General features: G+C 36.9%; 1 protein-coding gene across 1 annotated transcript in view; it reads right to left on the minus strand.

The window, feature by feature from the left end:
* cacna1ea (calcium channel, voltage-dependent, R type, alpha 1E subunit a) overlaps window positions 1-2387 on the minus strand; it is a gene marked incomplete at its 5' end in the record, with an annotated part of 148361 nt that extends 145974 nt beyond the window's left edge. The window contains one exon of the mRNA XM_084086491.1: window positions 1912-2387. Within this exon, the coding sequence (XP_083942617.1) occupies window positions 1912-2387 (476 nt within the window). The remainder of the gene's footprint in view (window positions 1-1911) is intronic.
* Window positions 2388-13417: the final 11030 nt, after the last annotated feature.

Here is a 13417-nt window from a genome sequence, read left to right on the forward strand (position 1 = left end):
CCCAAATAAAGTGATTGATTATAATTAAAAAATGTACTTCACCCATTAATGAACATCTGAACTATTTGATAAAAGCTCATAATGCAAAGAAATGCAAATAAATATTTTTTTAATGCAGTTTTTGTTCCTGAGTTTGCCACTTAAAGGGTTAAATAGAGAGACTTTAATATGTAAAGGGTTAAATAGAGAGACTTTAATACGTAAAGTCTATCAAATAAGAGACTATAGAGTAACTATAAACTAGAACTTTAGACTATAAAATCACTTTTTTTTTATAACGAAAATCTCGTATGGATTATTATGAGATGAAAAGTAGCCATTGCAACTGTTACTTCTTTAAAGAAAAAAAGTCTTTTCTATTCTGCTCATATAGTCTTTTCACTCAAATGACTCTACTGAAAATCTTTCTTGATGCAACACACCTATAATTTCCCAGTGTTATGACATGTACTATATAAGTCAGCGATAACAAGTAAGCTCAGAGTGTTCCTTTCAGCCCCCTTTTCTCCTGGTTTAACAACTGTAAAACCCACACCGTCCTAATGAAAAAAGCAGAGGATAAAGACTAGCCCTCAAAAGCACACAAAGCCAACTGTTTAATATTAAAAATCACCAATGGAACACAATGAATGTGGAATCCCATGTTTCCCTCCATATTGGCTTGTAACCCGAAATATACTGTATAGAATCTAATCATGATAATCTGACCTACACTGTGAAAGTGGTCGACTGATATATGTTTCAATAACTGATGCTGATTTCTGGAGAACAGGTTTATTTATGACTGATATATTACTGTGACATACACTACAATTCAAAAGTTTGGGGTTGGTAAGAGTTTTTAAATGTTTTAAAAGAAGTTTCTTATACTCACACAGGCTGCATTTCTTTGATTAAAAATACAGTAAAAACAATTATAACTATTTAAAATAAGTGTTTTCTATTTTAATATATTTTAAAATGTAATTTATTCATGTGATGTTAAATCTGAATTTTCAGCAGATATAGTTTCAGTCTTCAGTGTCACATGATCCTTCAGAAATCAGTCTAATATGCTGATTCAGTGCTCAAGAAACATTTCTTATTATTATCAATGTGAATAACAGCTGCTTAATATTTTTTAGATAACTGTGATACACTACCATTTAAAAGTAAGGTTTAAAAAAAAGAGGGGTTAAATACATGTCGATATATATCAGCCTGTATGATGCATCACTCTATTATAAGTGGAAACAAGGCTTTGTATCATAAGAGGCCGATTCTTAGCATGTCATCACCTGAATTCAAACACTAGATATCAATGATGGCACAGAAGTAAACTGTTACTCCACAATGCCACAACACCAGTATGAGACTGGCAGATGTTGTCTATTTATGGTTATAGCTATCTTAAAGGAATTCTCCCAAAAATTAATAATCTTAAAATCATTTTTTATTTACCCTCATGTGGTTTCAAACCCATATGAGTTTCTTTCTTCCATGGAACACAAAAGGACAACTTGTTGGTGAATCAGACATTTCTATTTCTCTAATGAACACAATTTGAAGTGAATAACATCCTACATTTTGGTCTGTTCATCATAAAAAACTATCGTATGACTTCAGAAGACTTGGAACATAGAGCACCACTCATTTGGACCACTTTTATTATAATTTTATGGTGCTTTTCGAAGCTTAAATGAAGCATCTTCATTGAAATGGCAAAAACAGCGGAACCAGAGTATTATTAAAAATGTATTATTTTTACCGGTTTGAATTACATGAGTGTGAGTAAAACATGGAATTTTCATCTCTGGGTAAAGTATTTCTCTAAGTAGTGTGACCAATAAGAGCCTAAAAATAAAGAAACTTCTACGAAGTGTGCGAAGAGCTAATTCAATTGCATGCTGTGTGTATGCACGTGCCACTTACTCCCATTCCTTGCGCCGGGCCTGTGGGGTGCTCTGGATCTTGTGCGCCTGATGTGCTTTAATGATGTCCCGTTGTTCAATAAGTCCCCCCCTGCGCCTGTTAATGATATTCGGGCTGACGGGCATGTCGGGGTCCAAGCCTAACGCGGCCGCCCCCTCGCATGACCCCCCCAGATCCAGGGAGGATGGTGCCAGACCCACCGGGTGGGCGTGGGGGACGTAAAGTGTATCGAAACTAGATGCATGGTACAGGAAACTGTCAGCCAGTCTCTGGGGCTCCAGGAGAGAACAGGAGAGGGAGCCGTCTTCTAGGTTTCCCCGGTGCTTGAGCCAGCTCTCCGGGTCCTTGGGCTGGAGGAGAAAACATCGCGGGGGTGTGCTCCCGCCACACATGCCCTGACCGAAAGACGGGACTGCCAGGGCATTACGGTCAGAGAGGGTCTGAGCGCTGACCGAACACGTGCCCAATTCCAACATCCTGAGGCCAGACTCTCAGCATCGTTCTGTTAAAAGAGAAAATAGGGAAAGGCGACAATTAATTAGGGGGCCTCATCATGCTTTCAAAAAACTGCAAGATGACTTCAAATTATTTTAAATAAGACAAAACAAGCTTCCGATTCGGGTTTCGATGGTCTTGAAAAACCTGGATATAAATTTTAAAAGCGAGACTTCTAGAAACTGGAAAAAGTCACTTCACAGTAAGGTTTCATTTGTTAACATTAATACACAACATTAGTTAACAAGAACTAACAATGAACAATTCTACAGCATTTATTAGTCTTAGTTAATGTTAATTTCAACATTTACTAGTACATTTATAAAATGAATAACACATTTCACAATCTGATTCAATTTAGATTCACAAGCTTGCAATTCGATTTACAAGCTTGCGATTCAATATCGATTATTTGGGGTATCTATAAGGTGCAGTACTAAAAGGAAAAAATTCAACTAATGCTGTAAACTACAGGGAGTCAATTGTACTAGAATACTAAAGGTTGAAATTAATTGATTTATTTACAAACACTTAAATTATACACAAGAAAGTTTTTATAAAGAACAATACTAACTTTATAATTACATAATAATATTTGAAATATAAACATTTAAATGGTGGCTAAATGGTTAAATGGCAATGGTCATAAAAACTTGACAAATGTATTCAAACATAGGCTACATTACATTTTGAAGAACAGTAAAAAAAAAAAGAAAGAAAAAAAGAACCATTGATCTTCTGTTCATGCAAACAAATGAGGTCATCAACATGCAAAGACTTTAAAAACACATTTACTATTAACTATATCAATAACTAACAAAGCCTTGATATGCCAGGAGCATCAAGGGAAAGAGTTTTAGCATCCGTAGCTTATTCACTGTCAAATGCGACACTAATTTAATGAGATATTCCCTCCAGTCTCATTCACAAGGAGCCCTAATTGTTGTAGAAAGAATGTTGCCACCAATGCTTGTTTAATGCGTTGCCACTAAAACAATTTAGTGACAATGGCAGCCTTTAAAAATCATGACAATGTTCTAGTCACAATAACCTAATGAGGGAATCAGTTATGCAGCTTATAAACAAATTAAATCGTAATAAAATCCCAGCTAAGGTCACAAATCATGCAAAAGAATGTTATTAAACAATTCATTCATGCATGTGTCCTCTCCATATTAGCTTCTATAGTAATCTGTCAAAACATATCTAGAGTTTATTTAACAATACAAGAGTGCCACAATTCTCAGTCTTCCTACAGTAAATGCAATGACATGACATTACAAAACAATGTTTTTAACAACAAGTGATTAAATTATTGTTTTTGTTAAAATATTATCTGAAAAAGATTTAATTATATTATTATACCCACTATTAAAGTAATGATAATTGCATAAACCTGAAAAGAAATAAATGTAATACTTTCCACCATAAATATTAATCTAAAGCAGTGCCCTGAAACCCCCAGTAAGAAAGATAAAAAAACAAAAAAAAACTGTATAGCTATTTTAAAAATGAAATTACAAATAAAATTAAAAAAATTAAAAAAGATAGATAAATACACACACACACACATATATACACATACATAGTTGAACATTAACTTTGGCAGTCCTGCAAAGCAGATTTCATGAAATCTTAAACATTTTGATAGCAGATTGCCTATTTTTCCATGAGGATTCTCTATAGATTACTGTTGTTACTGTTGAAATAGTATTGGCCATTTATAGTTTAAAATAAAATACATTTTCAGTGCATCTGTTCTTCTTCATTGCACCTTGTTTGCAGCGTCCAGCTCTAATCATCTGGCCCCTTTAACATGGAGACACCATGAAGCCAGAGCTGACAGGGCATAAATTAGTAAGACAATGAGTAAAACAATGTGACTGAAAAATACAAACTGATCCTGCGCTCAGAGCTCTGTGATTCATCACGCAAATCTACGCAGAAGCGGTGTGGCATCTTATTAAACCCCAGCTGAAAATGGAGCAGCGGTTGACAGCTGCAGAAGGATGCAGGGGTGTTGGTGTTATATTTACCATGGTGGCCCACATCCAACATTATCTCAAACACTAATAAGGGTGAAATATAGTATGATGCTAGCCTTAGGCGAGTAGAAAAAAAAGGCAAATCCTGTTTAAATGTGGATATTATTATCTCAGTGACATAGCTATGTAAATTTTATTGCTCAGAGGTTGCTCTAGTTCAAAAGAAATTGTGTTGGATTTTTTAGATCAACTCTGTCTAATGTTTCTCCCAAGATTTCTCAGAAGAAATATAAATAGAAAGAAATTAGACAATTGTTGATATACAGTATAGTAAGAATATACACTATCATTGAATCATTAAGATTTTTTAAATGTTTTTGAAAGAAGTCTATTATGCTCACCAAGGCTGCATTTAATCAAAAATACAGTAAAAAAAAAAAAAAAAAGTAAAATAACTGTTTTCTATTTAAATATATTTTAAAATGCAATTCATTCCTGTGACGTAAAAGCTGAATTGTCGGCGCCCATTACTCCATGTCTTCAGTGTCACATGATCCTTTAGAAATCATTCTTAGAATTATCATTGTTGATAATAGTTGTGCTTTTATATTTTTATTTTGAGGAAAAGGGGGAGAATGCATCACATTGCCTCAAACTGTGATTCATTTTTTCCATCATATTCTTTATACCAAGTTAACTTCTGTCGGTTTTATAGCTTGTTTCTTATTATTGCTGCTATTTTTAGTGGAAACCATGATACATTACTATACAAAAGTTTAGGGCAAGTAAGATTGCCCTGGTGCTTAACAGGATAGCCAGTGGGGAGAACAGGTGACCAGGACGGTGCCAGCAGGAAGGGTAGCCTCCAGGGTGGGACTGGTGATACAGCGAGTCAGGGAGGCGCCGGTAAGCTCAGGGAACTGGGAAGGATTGGCCTCTGTGGCCTTGACACTAGATGGCTGGAGACGAATACCCTAACCCTCCCTCTGTCACCGGACTCCGCTTCAGGGGCTAGAGGACTGGTGAATTCCTCTCATTGGAACAAGCTCAGGAATTTTACAGACTGGAATGGATTTGGAAGTGGATTCTGGATGTAGGGTTCTGAGAGGGGCAGATTTTTTCAGGGCTTTCCAGATGGAAATAACCACAGGATCTGCAACTTTCGCTCCCAGGTAGGCACTGTTCGATACCATCTTCCAGGCTAGAGGGAAGACTGGACTCTGGCTTGGCGGCCATGACTGCTGGTGACTCTTGAGCTCGCATGAGGAGTGAAGATGGCGAAGTACTTTGGAAAGTTCAGTGGTGTTTGGTGGCTCGATGGACAAAACCTCTGATGCCAGGATGGCTGGAGTGGACTGTAGAGAGAGCTAATGAATGAAACTAGCATCTTCTTCAACCTTGCCAACAGTGAGGGAAAAACCACTTAGCCAAAGCACATAATCAATAGCTCTCAAGGAAACAAGTGGTAGCATGGCGCTGGTATCTGGGGATAAAGATGGTCGTCTAATCCGCTCCAAAACATGATCTTCATGGCACCATTATTCCATGGAACCAAGTTGGAAAGTTCAAGAAATTCTCTCAATTGGACAATCATCTTGAAAAATGGAGATGGGCAGATTCACTGAATCTCTAGAGTTGAGGGAAAGGCTCATACTGTGGCTTTTGTTGTCATTGTTGGGTCTGGTCTTCTGTCATGGAACAGAAGAATGCAGACACAGGTAACGTCTGAACAGAGTTTATTGAATAACAGGCATGAAGTTAGCAGGTGAGTCTCTAGAGAGCAGATCATTATGGTGATACTGGCAAGTGAGTGACAGGTCTTATCCATTGCAGGTTGAGATGAGAAGTGACCGGAGGACTGAAGTCAGGCAGAAACAGAAGACAAAGGACGGAACAGTTCGATGCACGCGTAGGTAATCTGAAGGCAAGTAGTCAGGTGGAAGTTCAGTGTTGAACGACAAGACTAGACAACTGTGATGAGGAGCGTGACTGCTTATGTAGGGAGATAATGAGCCAGTGCATGGGTGATGAGTGATTATCTGTGGCAGGTGTGTTGATGGATGACTGAGTGCAGGTGGGGATCAGAAGGGATGTTTGGAAGTGTAGTTCTGGTGACTGGGCTGGTGATTTAGGATTGACACAATTAAATTGATCAAAAGAGATATTATAAATGCTGTTCTTTTGAACTCTCTATTCATCAAAGATGAAAAATGTAGCACAGTTTCCACAAAAATATTAAAGGTGCGTTCACGCCATGTCATAATTACCTTCATAATTACAGCTTGTAAAATGGGAATTGTTTGAGAGCTCCTACTTGTACAATGTGACTGCTGTACCACCTGACCGTTGCAGATTCATTGTGGTGCTATATAAACGCATAATCCCAGTCCGAGGACCTGAACAGCTCAGAATATAACGTCATGTGTGTCATGTTGAGACTATGGTAATTACAACATGGTGTGAATGCAGCATAAGCAGCAATAATAGGAGAATAATAAGAAATATGCTATAAAACGGATAGAAGTTAACCTGGTTTGGAAAGAATATGATGGAAAAACTTTGGAATTTGAGACAATGCAATCTATTCTCCTCTTTTTCCTCAAAAGAAAAATATTAAAGGCAGAAGACTTGCTCCATTAGCTCTCGAATTAATCTCATTGCTGTCAACCAAGATATTAAAGCGATTTTATTTGTGATTTAACAGAATCCTAAATGATCTAATCTAGATCCAGATTGAGATTTCTCAAATTGAATCAATCAAAATTATTCACCATAAGCAACAAATAACATTAAAAAAAAATGTTTTTAAAAAAAATGCAAAAGCCTTCAGTTTCACATCCCACCATTGTGAGAAGATATTTTTGTCACACTTCCATTCAGAAGCTAAATTTCTGCCCAGTTGTGAGTCTCGCTGTAGCCTAACCCTTGGTGAGTTAATGACAGGCCTCGTATTGACGCGGAAGTGCAGGGATTAATTGCAGCTGCATAATAACGAATAAGAGCTTCCAACGGCGAGGGAAAAGCATACACCTGCCTGTGCCAAGTTTCAGCAAAAGCCATTAATTACTCTCTGATAAATGAAAAAGGAAGAAATGTTTGAGAAATAAAAATGCATTTGTTCAAAAACAAAAACCAGGAAAGGTTCTCTGTGGCAAACTCTCAATTAATTATGGATGTAATGAGTCCATTTCCTACAATAAACCGTCCTAAATGATTGCAGTAAATGAACCCCTGAACTAAACACATCTGAACAATACCACTGATATTGTTTTCAAACGGATGAGTCAATGACAGTAATTGAAGTTTCAGACATCCTGGGAGTACTTTTTAAATAAGTTTATTTATAAAATGTGCTGTAGAACTACTGTGGTGTCAGATAACAACATGGCCTTTGATTTGAAAGGGACCGGGGCAAGTCATCACACTTTTTATTCCCAATGAATATTTATCATGTAAGTTAATATCTCAGTAACTAAAATAATGTTCATTTAACACTTGTTGACATTTTGTGACAACATGCCCCAAATAATGTGGTATATTGTCAGATTATATGGGTAAGCTGTCACAACCTGCCATTAAACAGCCTATTTTAAAATTAAAATAATAAAGCAAAAATAATAATAAGAAGCGAAAATGTAAAAGGTAACATACAAAAATATGAAGTCATCATTCTGGCTAACAGATTTTGCAGTTACAGTAAATGCAAACATTTAAAACACATTTGACAACTTGCCCTGACCTGACATTTATGAAATGTATACATCTTTATGCATATGACTGGCCCTGGTGTCTCTCATAATATGGTGCTCCTAAATTATACCATGGTATTTACACAGTACTCCAAGCTGCTTCAAGAAGTACAATAGTTTTACCATGGTACATGTAAAAAAAAATACATAACAAAAAAAAAAAAACTGGTATCACTGTAGTACCATATACAAAAAGCCAAGGTAATACAAATGGTACACAGGAAATTCACATTTAAAACACACGTAAACACATTGCTATAGCGATATATTTCTCTATTTTCCATGAGATTCCGACAGAAACAACACAACCAAACAGTAAATCTCAAGAAATATGAGCACAGCAGAGCGTCTCCAGTAATTTATGGCAGTAAATGACGCAGATCCAATATTCCACTCAAATAGCTAACAAGCTGCACCTGGACCAGGAGGAACACAGTTGGTTGGGGTTATTCTTTGTATCAGTATTGTTTACCTTTCCTTCCTGCTGTCTATGTTTACCCGGCACCTTAAAAGTACTTTTATTTTAGTGAGTCATACTCCATAAGGAAATGTAACATGCTTTTTCTTCGTTAACATTTTTGTCAAATATATGGCGCATCTCTCAAAAACAGTCAATGATATCAGCAAAAGAGGAATGCGGGTGAACATCAGATGAATCTATCACAAGAAAGAATTACTCAAGTGAGATTGAAGGGAGAGAAAATAATGAGAAATGTCCTGTTTTTGAATTGGCCCGGGTGGGTTGGGAATGGGAACAAGATATTATCGACATTATCCAAACTCACTCAAGACGGACAAAAGAGAACCATTTTAGAGCCTTGAACACTTAAAACAGTGGACCGGATGTGTTAGCGAGGATGAGAGAGCGGAAGCATGCCCTTACGCTTTTCAGAGGAATTTGAACTCTGAGCGCTGGATAATTCAAGGTGAGGGTAAAAGTGCGTATAACCTTTGCAAACACCTGCTACCCTGAACAAATCCCTTTTAAGCATTAAAATCCCTTTTTGTCCTCCCCCTCTTTTCCTGCCCTCTTTCATCACCTGCGACACTTAGCAAGCCTGTCTGGTAGTATTATCAGAGCTCGAGTCAACAGAGATAGCCTGAAATACAGGAGATGAAATTGATTTCCCGTTATTGCTTTACCACAGGATGTGAAGAGAACATCAGCACTGGACCATTTCTATCTCATTAATGAGAACTTCTGAACCTCCACAGCTCTTGGAAACATTTCCATCTCATGCAAAAGAACACAAATACAGCTAGAAAACAAGCTAAAATTCTACAAAGACCACAATCACATTTAATATTTAATTAATCACTCTGCAGAGAGAATACTAATAAAAAAAAAAAACATTAATATCAGGATATCAAAAAAGTACCTTGATATATACCATGGCAATGGATTATTACTATGTTTACGTACCATGGTATTTACCAGGGGTGTGAGAATACCTTTTCAATTCCAGTTCAATTCCTGAATTTGAATTTAATTTGAATTGAGATAGTATACATGACACAAAATATATTTTTTAATAAGAAATCCAAAGTTTCAACTAGTCTGTAATTGTAGTTGTACTAAACAATTGTTGTACTGTTATGTTGTTTTCATAAAACAGTGGGCGGAAAGTACTGGGGTGACCTATTGTACTTCGATGGACACTTTATATCCCATGAGGCCATTGGAGAGGATTTATGAAAAGGAGGAGAAGCGGCGCTATTGACGCCGTAGGTTACATGACAATGACAACGTGGCAGATGTAGTACGTTCAAATTTCATTAATTCTACACACATTCATACTTTATAGAACATACTTTTTTAACTGTTGGTTTCAAACCAATTACGTACTATACTATAGAGATTTCAGACGCAGCACTTTTTCTTTACATGCACTTCAAGGATATCAAGGTAAAAACATTGTACTTTTGTTATTTTACAGAAAATACGTAAACGGAAAAAAGTCTGCTATCTTCTCTCTCATGCTTGTTAGCAAAAAGCCTAAGCTCTTTTCCAAGTACAGTGTTTTAAACCACAATTAAAGAGCTTTTCTCACACAACCACTGAGTGAGGAAAAAATGGTCAGTGTTAATGGTCTCAAGCACATTTCCGTCAGCTGAATAATGAGTCTGTCAAAATGTGTCAGCTGAGGTACTCTAGCACGGTGACGTTGTTTCCTCCGAATTGTTCAACTGTGTTCAATGGCGTCATTTCACCATGCTATGAGTGGGCAATTCAGATTACCATAAAAAGACTATTTCAGTTTTATAAACAGCTTCACTTTTCGATCACTGAAGAAGCATGTTTTTAGACATTACTGCATTATACCACACGATTACACTATGCATATACAATACCGTTATTTTCACACGACAAGGTGGTAAACATGTTACATTTATACAAGCTTGAGGTGGTAAGAGGGAATTATCATGATTCACCAGGAAACAAATTGTGAGGTTAAGTGTTGGTGCAATTTCCACAAATGGCAGACGCTGAAAATATACACTAAAACAACTAGGCAATAGGCTATGCTTTGGATGACACAAGCTTTGGTTGCATTGTGTGTCAGCTATGAAACGGCTGTGAAAAGAAGAGGTTTTTATTCAAATTCTTATCTGAATCATTGGACTGTGGATTGTTTTTGTCCTTTTTTGTCTGGTACTTTACAGTGTGTGAAGGATTAATCATAGCTTTATCAGCCATGATTGGCATCACCGACATCATCATCCTCATTATTATTATCGTCATAGAGAAAAGTGAGAAAGAGACCATCAATGTCAAAAGACACTTTAGAATAGAATAATATATAAGCTCTGTTCCAAACCCTAGATAACTGCATCACTGTCTACTATCTACAGACTACATATTCAAATGGATAAATAGGATAGCCATGATTTCAGTTGGAAATGGGTGTCCTAACAATTAACTCTATTCAGATAAATTGTTTAAAAACCTGACTGACTGAATAAAGTAAATCAACTAAATCTCTTAAAGTTGGGTACTAGCCAGCAATAGAGCACTTTAGTGCATTTTCTCTAACATTACAGGCACCACATAACGCTAATTGCTCCACAAAACGTTACGTTCTCAAAGTGGACAATCCAATTGCAAGTCAGTAGGAAACTTAACACCGCATATAGCTTTGAATTAACTATGACTATGAATTAACAACATACAAGATTTTTATTTTAACTGTCAACCTAAAAAACTCTCCTCACCACAAAGGCTTTTAAGCAAATTGAAAAGTAAGTTGGCTCACGTTATTTATGTTTCACGCTTTAGAACTTCCGTCAAGGGAACGCAAAGAAAATGCAAAGAAGGTGTGCACATGCACCTTCTCTTTTCCAACATAGTGAGTGCTCCCTAGTTTTCACAGTGCATTGTAGGACTTTTTAGGGAGTGAACGTTTCAGTGCAATGGAAAGATTTTGCAACTGAGACAGCCCTTAAAATGGAGGTTTCCTGATCACTGAATGCTAATTGAGACGAACCCAAAGACTATCACACCCTCAGTTTCATGCCATCTCTCCTTAAATGTCGGTCTCACACACATCCACCATATTTGTAGATCTGTACTGAATCCTTCTCCAAAGCGAGCAATATCAGCCGTTAGAGATCCACGGATCTACCAAAAATCAATCCGAGGACTTTTGGCATACTCACACTATGCTTTCAGACACACTTATTCTAATCTCGCATACTATTTCGGATGTGTAATATGCACATTGGGACACTCTGAAGATGACAACTGGCTAATCCAGGTGCGTTTAATTAGGGTTGAAGAAAAACTCTCTTTGACCTAACACAGTTTGATTAATGGTTTTTGAAGATAAGGGGTGTCACTCAACAGGTCTATAATTTGATTGGACTGACAGCCTTTGAAGTCAACAATAGATATGGAAATATAGCCATTTCTGAGTTGTGACACATGCACCAGTGCCTCAGAATAACATAACGTCATTTTGCTTTGTAACATCCAGATTACAAGTGTGATGGTGATGACTAAGTAGTCAGCTCAGTAGTTATTGTTATGAATCCCAAATCCGAGCACATGCAAGCTTAACTCTTCTTCAGATCTGTTCTTGTGTAAAACTATATTCCATAAGAGGAATAGAGAGAGAGACTAAACAGCCTTGTATGGAGAGGATTTTATTTTTTTGTCTCCTCTGCTACATTCACAATGAACATGACTCATTGCTGGCGGACTGAAACGGTATGAAGTGCTGTCTGTTTGACAAGCAGACCAGTAGAAACGAGTCTAACCTAAAGTCTGGCCGGTGCTCACGTCAGCCGGGGCAACGACCCATCTGCGGGAACTCATCTCTACGTTCACCTGGGCCACAGCACCTGTCAGTCCCTAAACAATGGAGCTTGGGGGAAAGAGACAGCAGTGAGCATGTGTCTAATTACTGTAGTATGGTGACTGAAGCGTGTCTGTGCGTGTCTCGCTGAGCTGCAATAGATGATGAAGAGAACACGGCTCATCCCGTGCTGTTTAGAGGAGGCGGTTTATTTACCAGAGAAAGAATATATTTGTGCGCAGAGGAAAGTAAACAAGAAATGATAATGAAAGGGAGATAAAACACACGGAAGGAAAGACAGAGCTCAGGGTTAAGAAAAAAAAAACTGATTAAAAGAAAATGGTGTCTTCCACAGGCACAGGGAAGGAAACGTGGGTTATAATTGGCATTTACAGGAATTTGCTGCAAGTTGCTGTAATTTCACAATGTAATCTGATTTGAGTGCCTTTTTTTAACAAACATCATCCTCCCATGTTTATTTAATGAAGTACTCTACGAAATTAAAATATGGTAATTAATTCATTTATTCATGTATGCTGAAATAAACTTCCATATAAACCATTGTTTGAAAAAAAATAAATGTTTAAAAAAATTAAATGTAAATTTACATTTATTAATTTAGCAGACACTTTTATCCAAAGTGACTTTTGAGGAATACAGCAAGCAATTCATCTTAAAGAGGCAATAAACACGAGAAGTGCCAGTAATACAAAGACTCAGACATCATTCAGTACAGTAGTAATAAAAATATCTATACTTCTTCAAAAAGGTAAAGGTGGAGCACACATGGTCTACAATGAGTGGTGGGACAGGGACTTGCATTCAAATCTCACTCAGTCCTTCACATTTTTATTGCATTATAAGCAAATTAATTTCAAGTTCACATGACACGACTAGAACAAATCCAAACAAAAAATCCATTTAAAAGGCTTAATTTAACTGTGTGTAAAAAAAAGCCCTGAATTTAATTAATTTCATTGAA

This window comes from Abramis brama, assembly GCF_963993115.1.
Source record: "Abramis brama genome assembly, chromosome: 16".
NCBI classification, from domain to species: Eukaryota; Metazoa; Chordata; class Actinopteri; order Cypriniformes; family Leuciscidae; genus Abramis; species Abramis brama.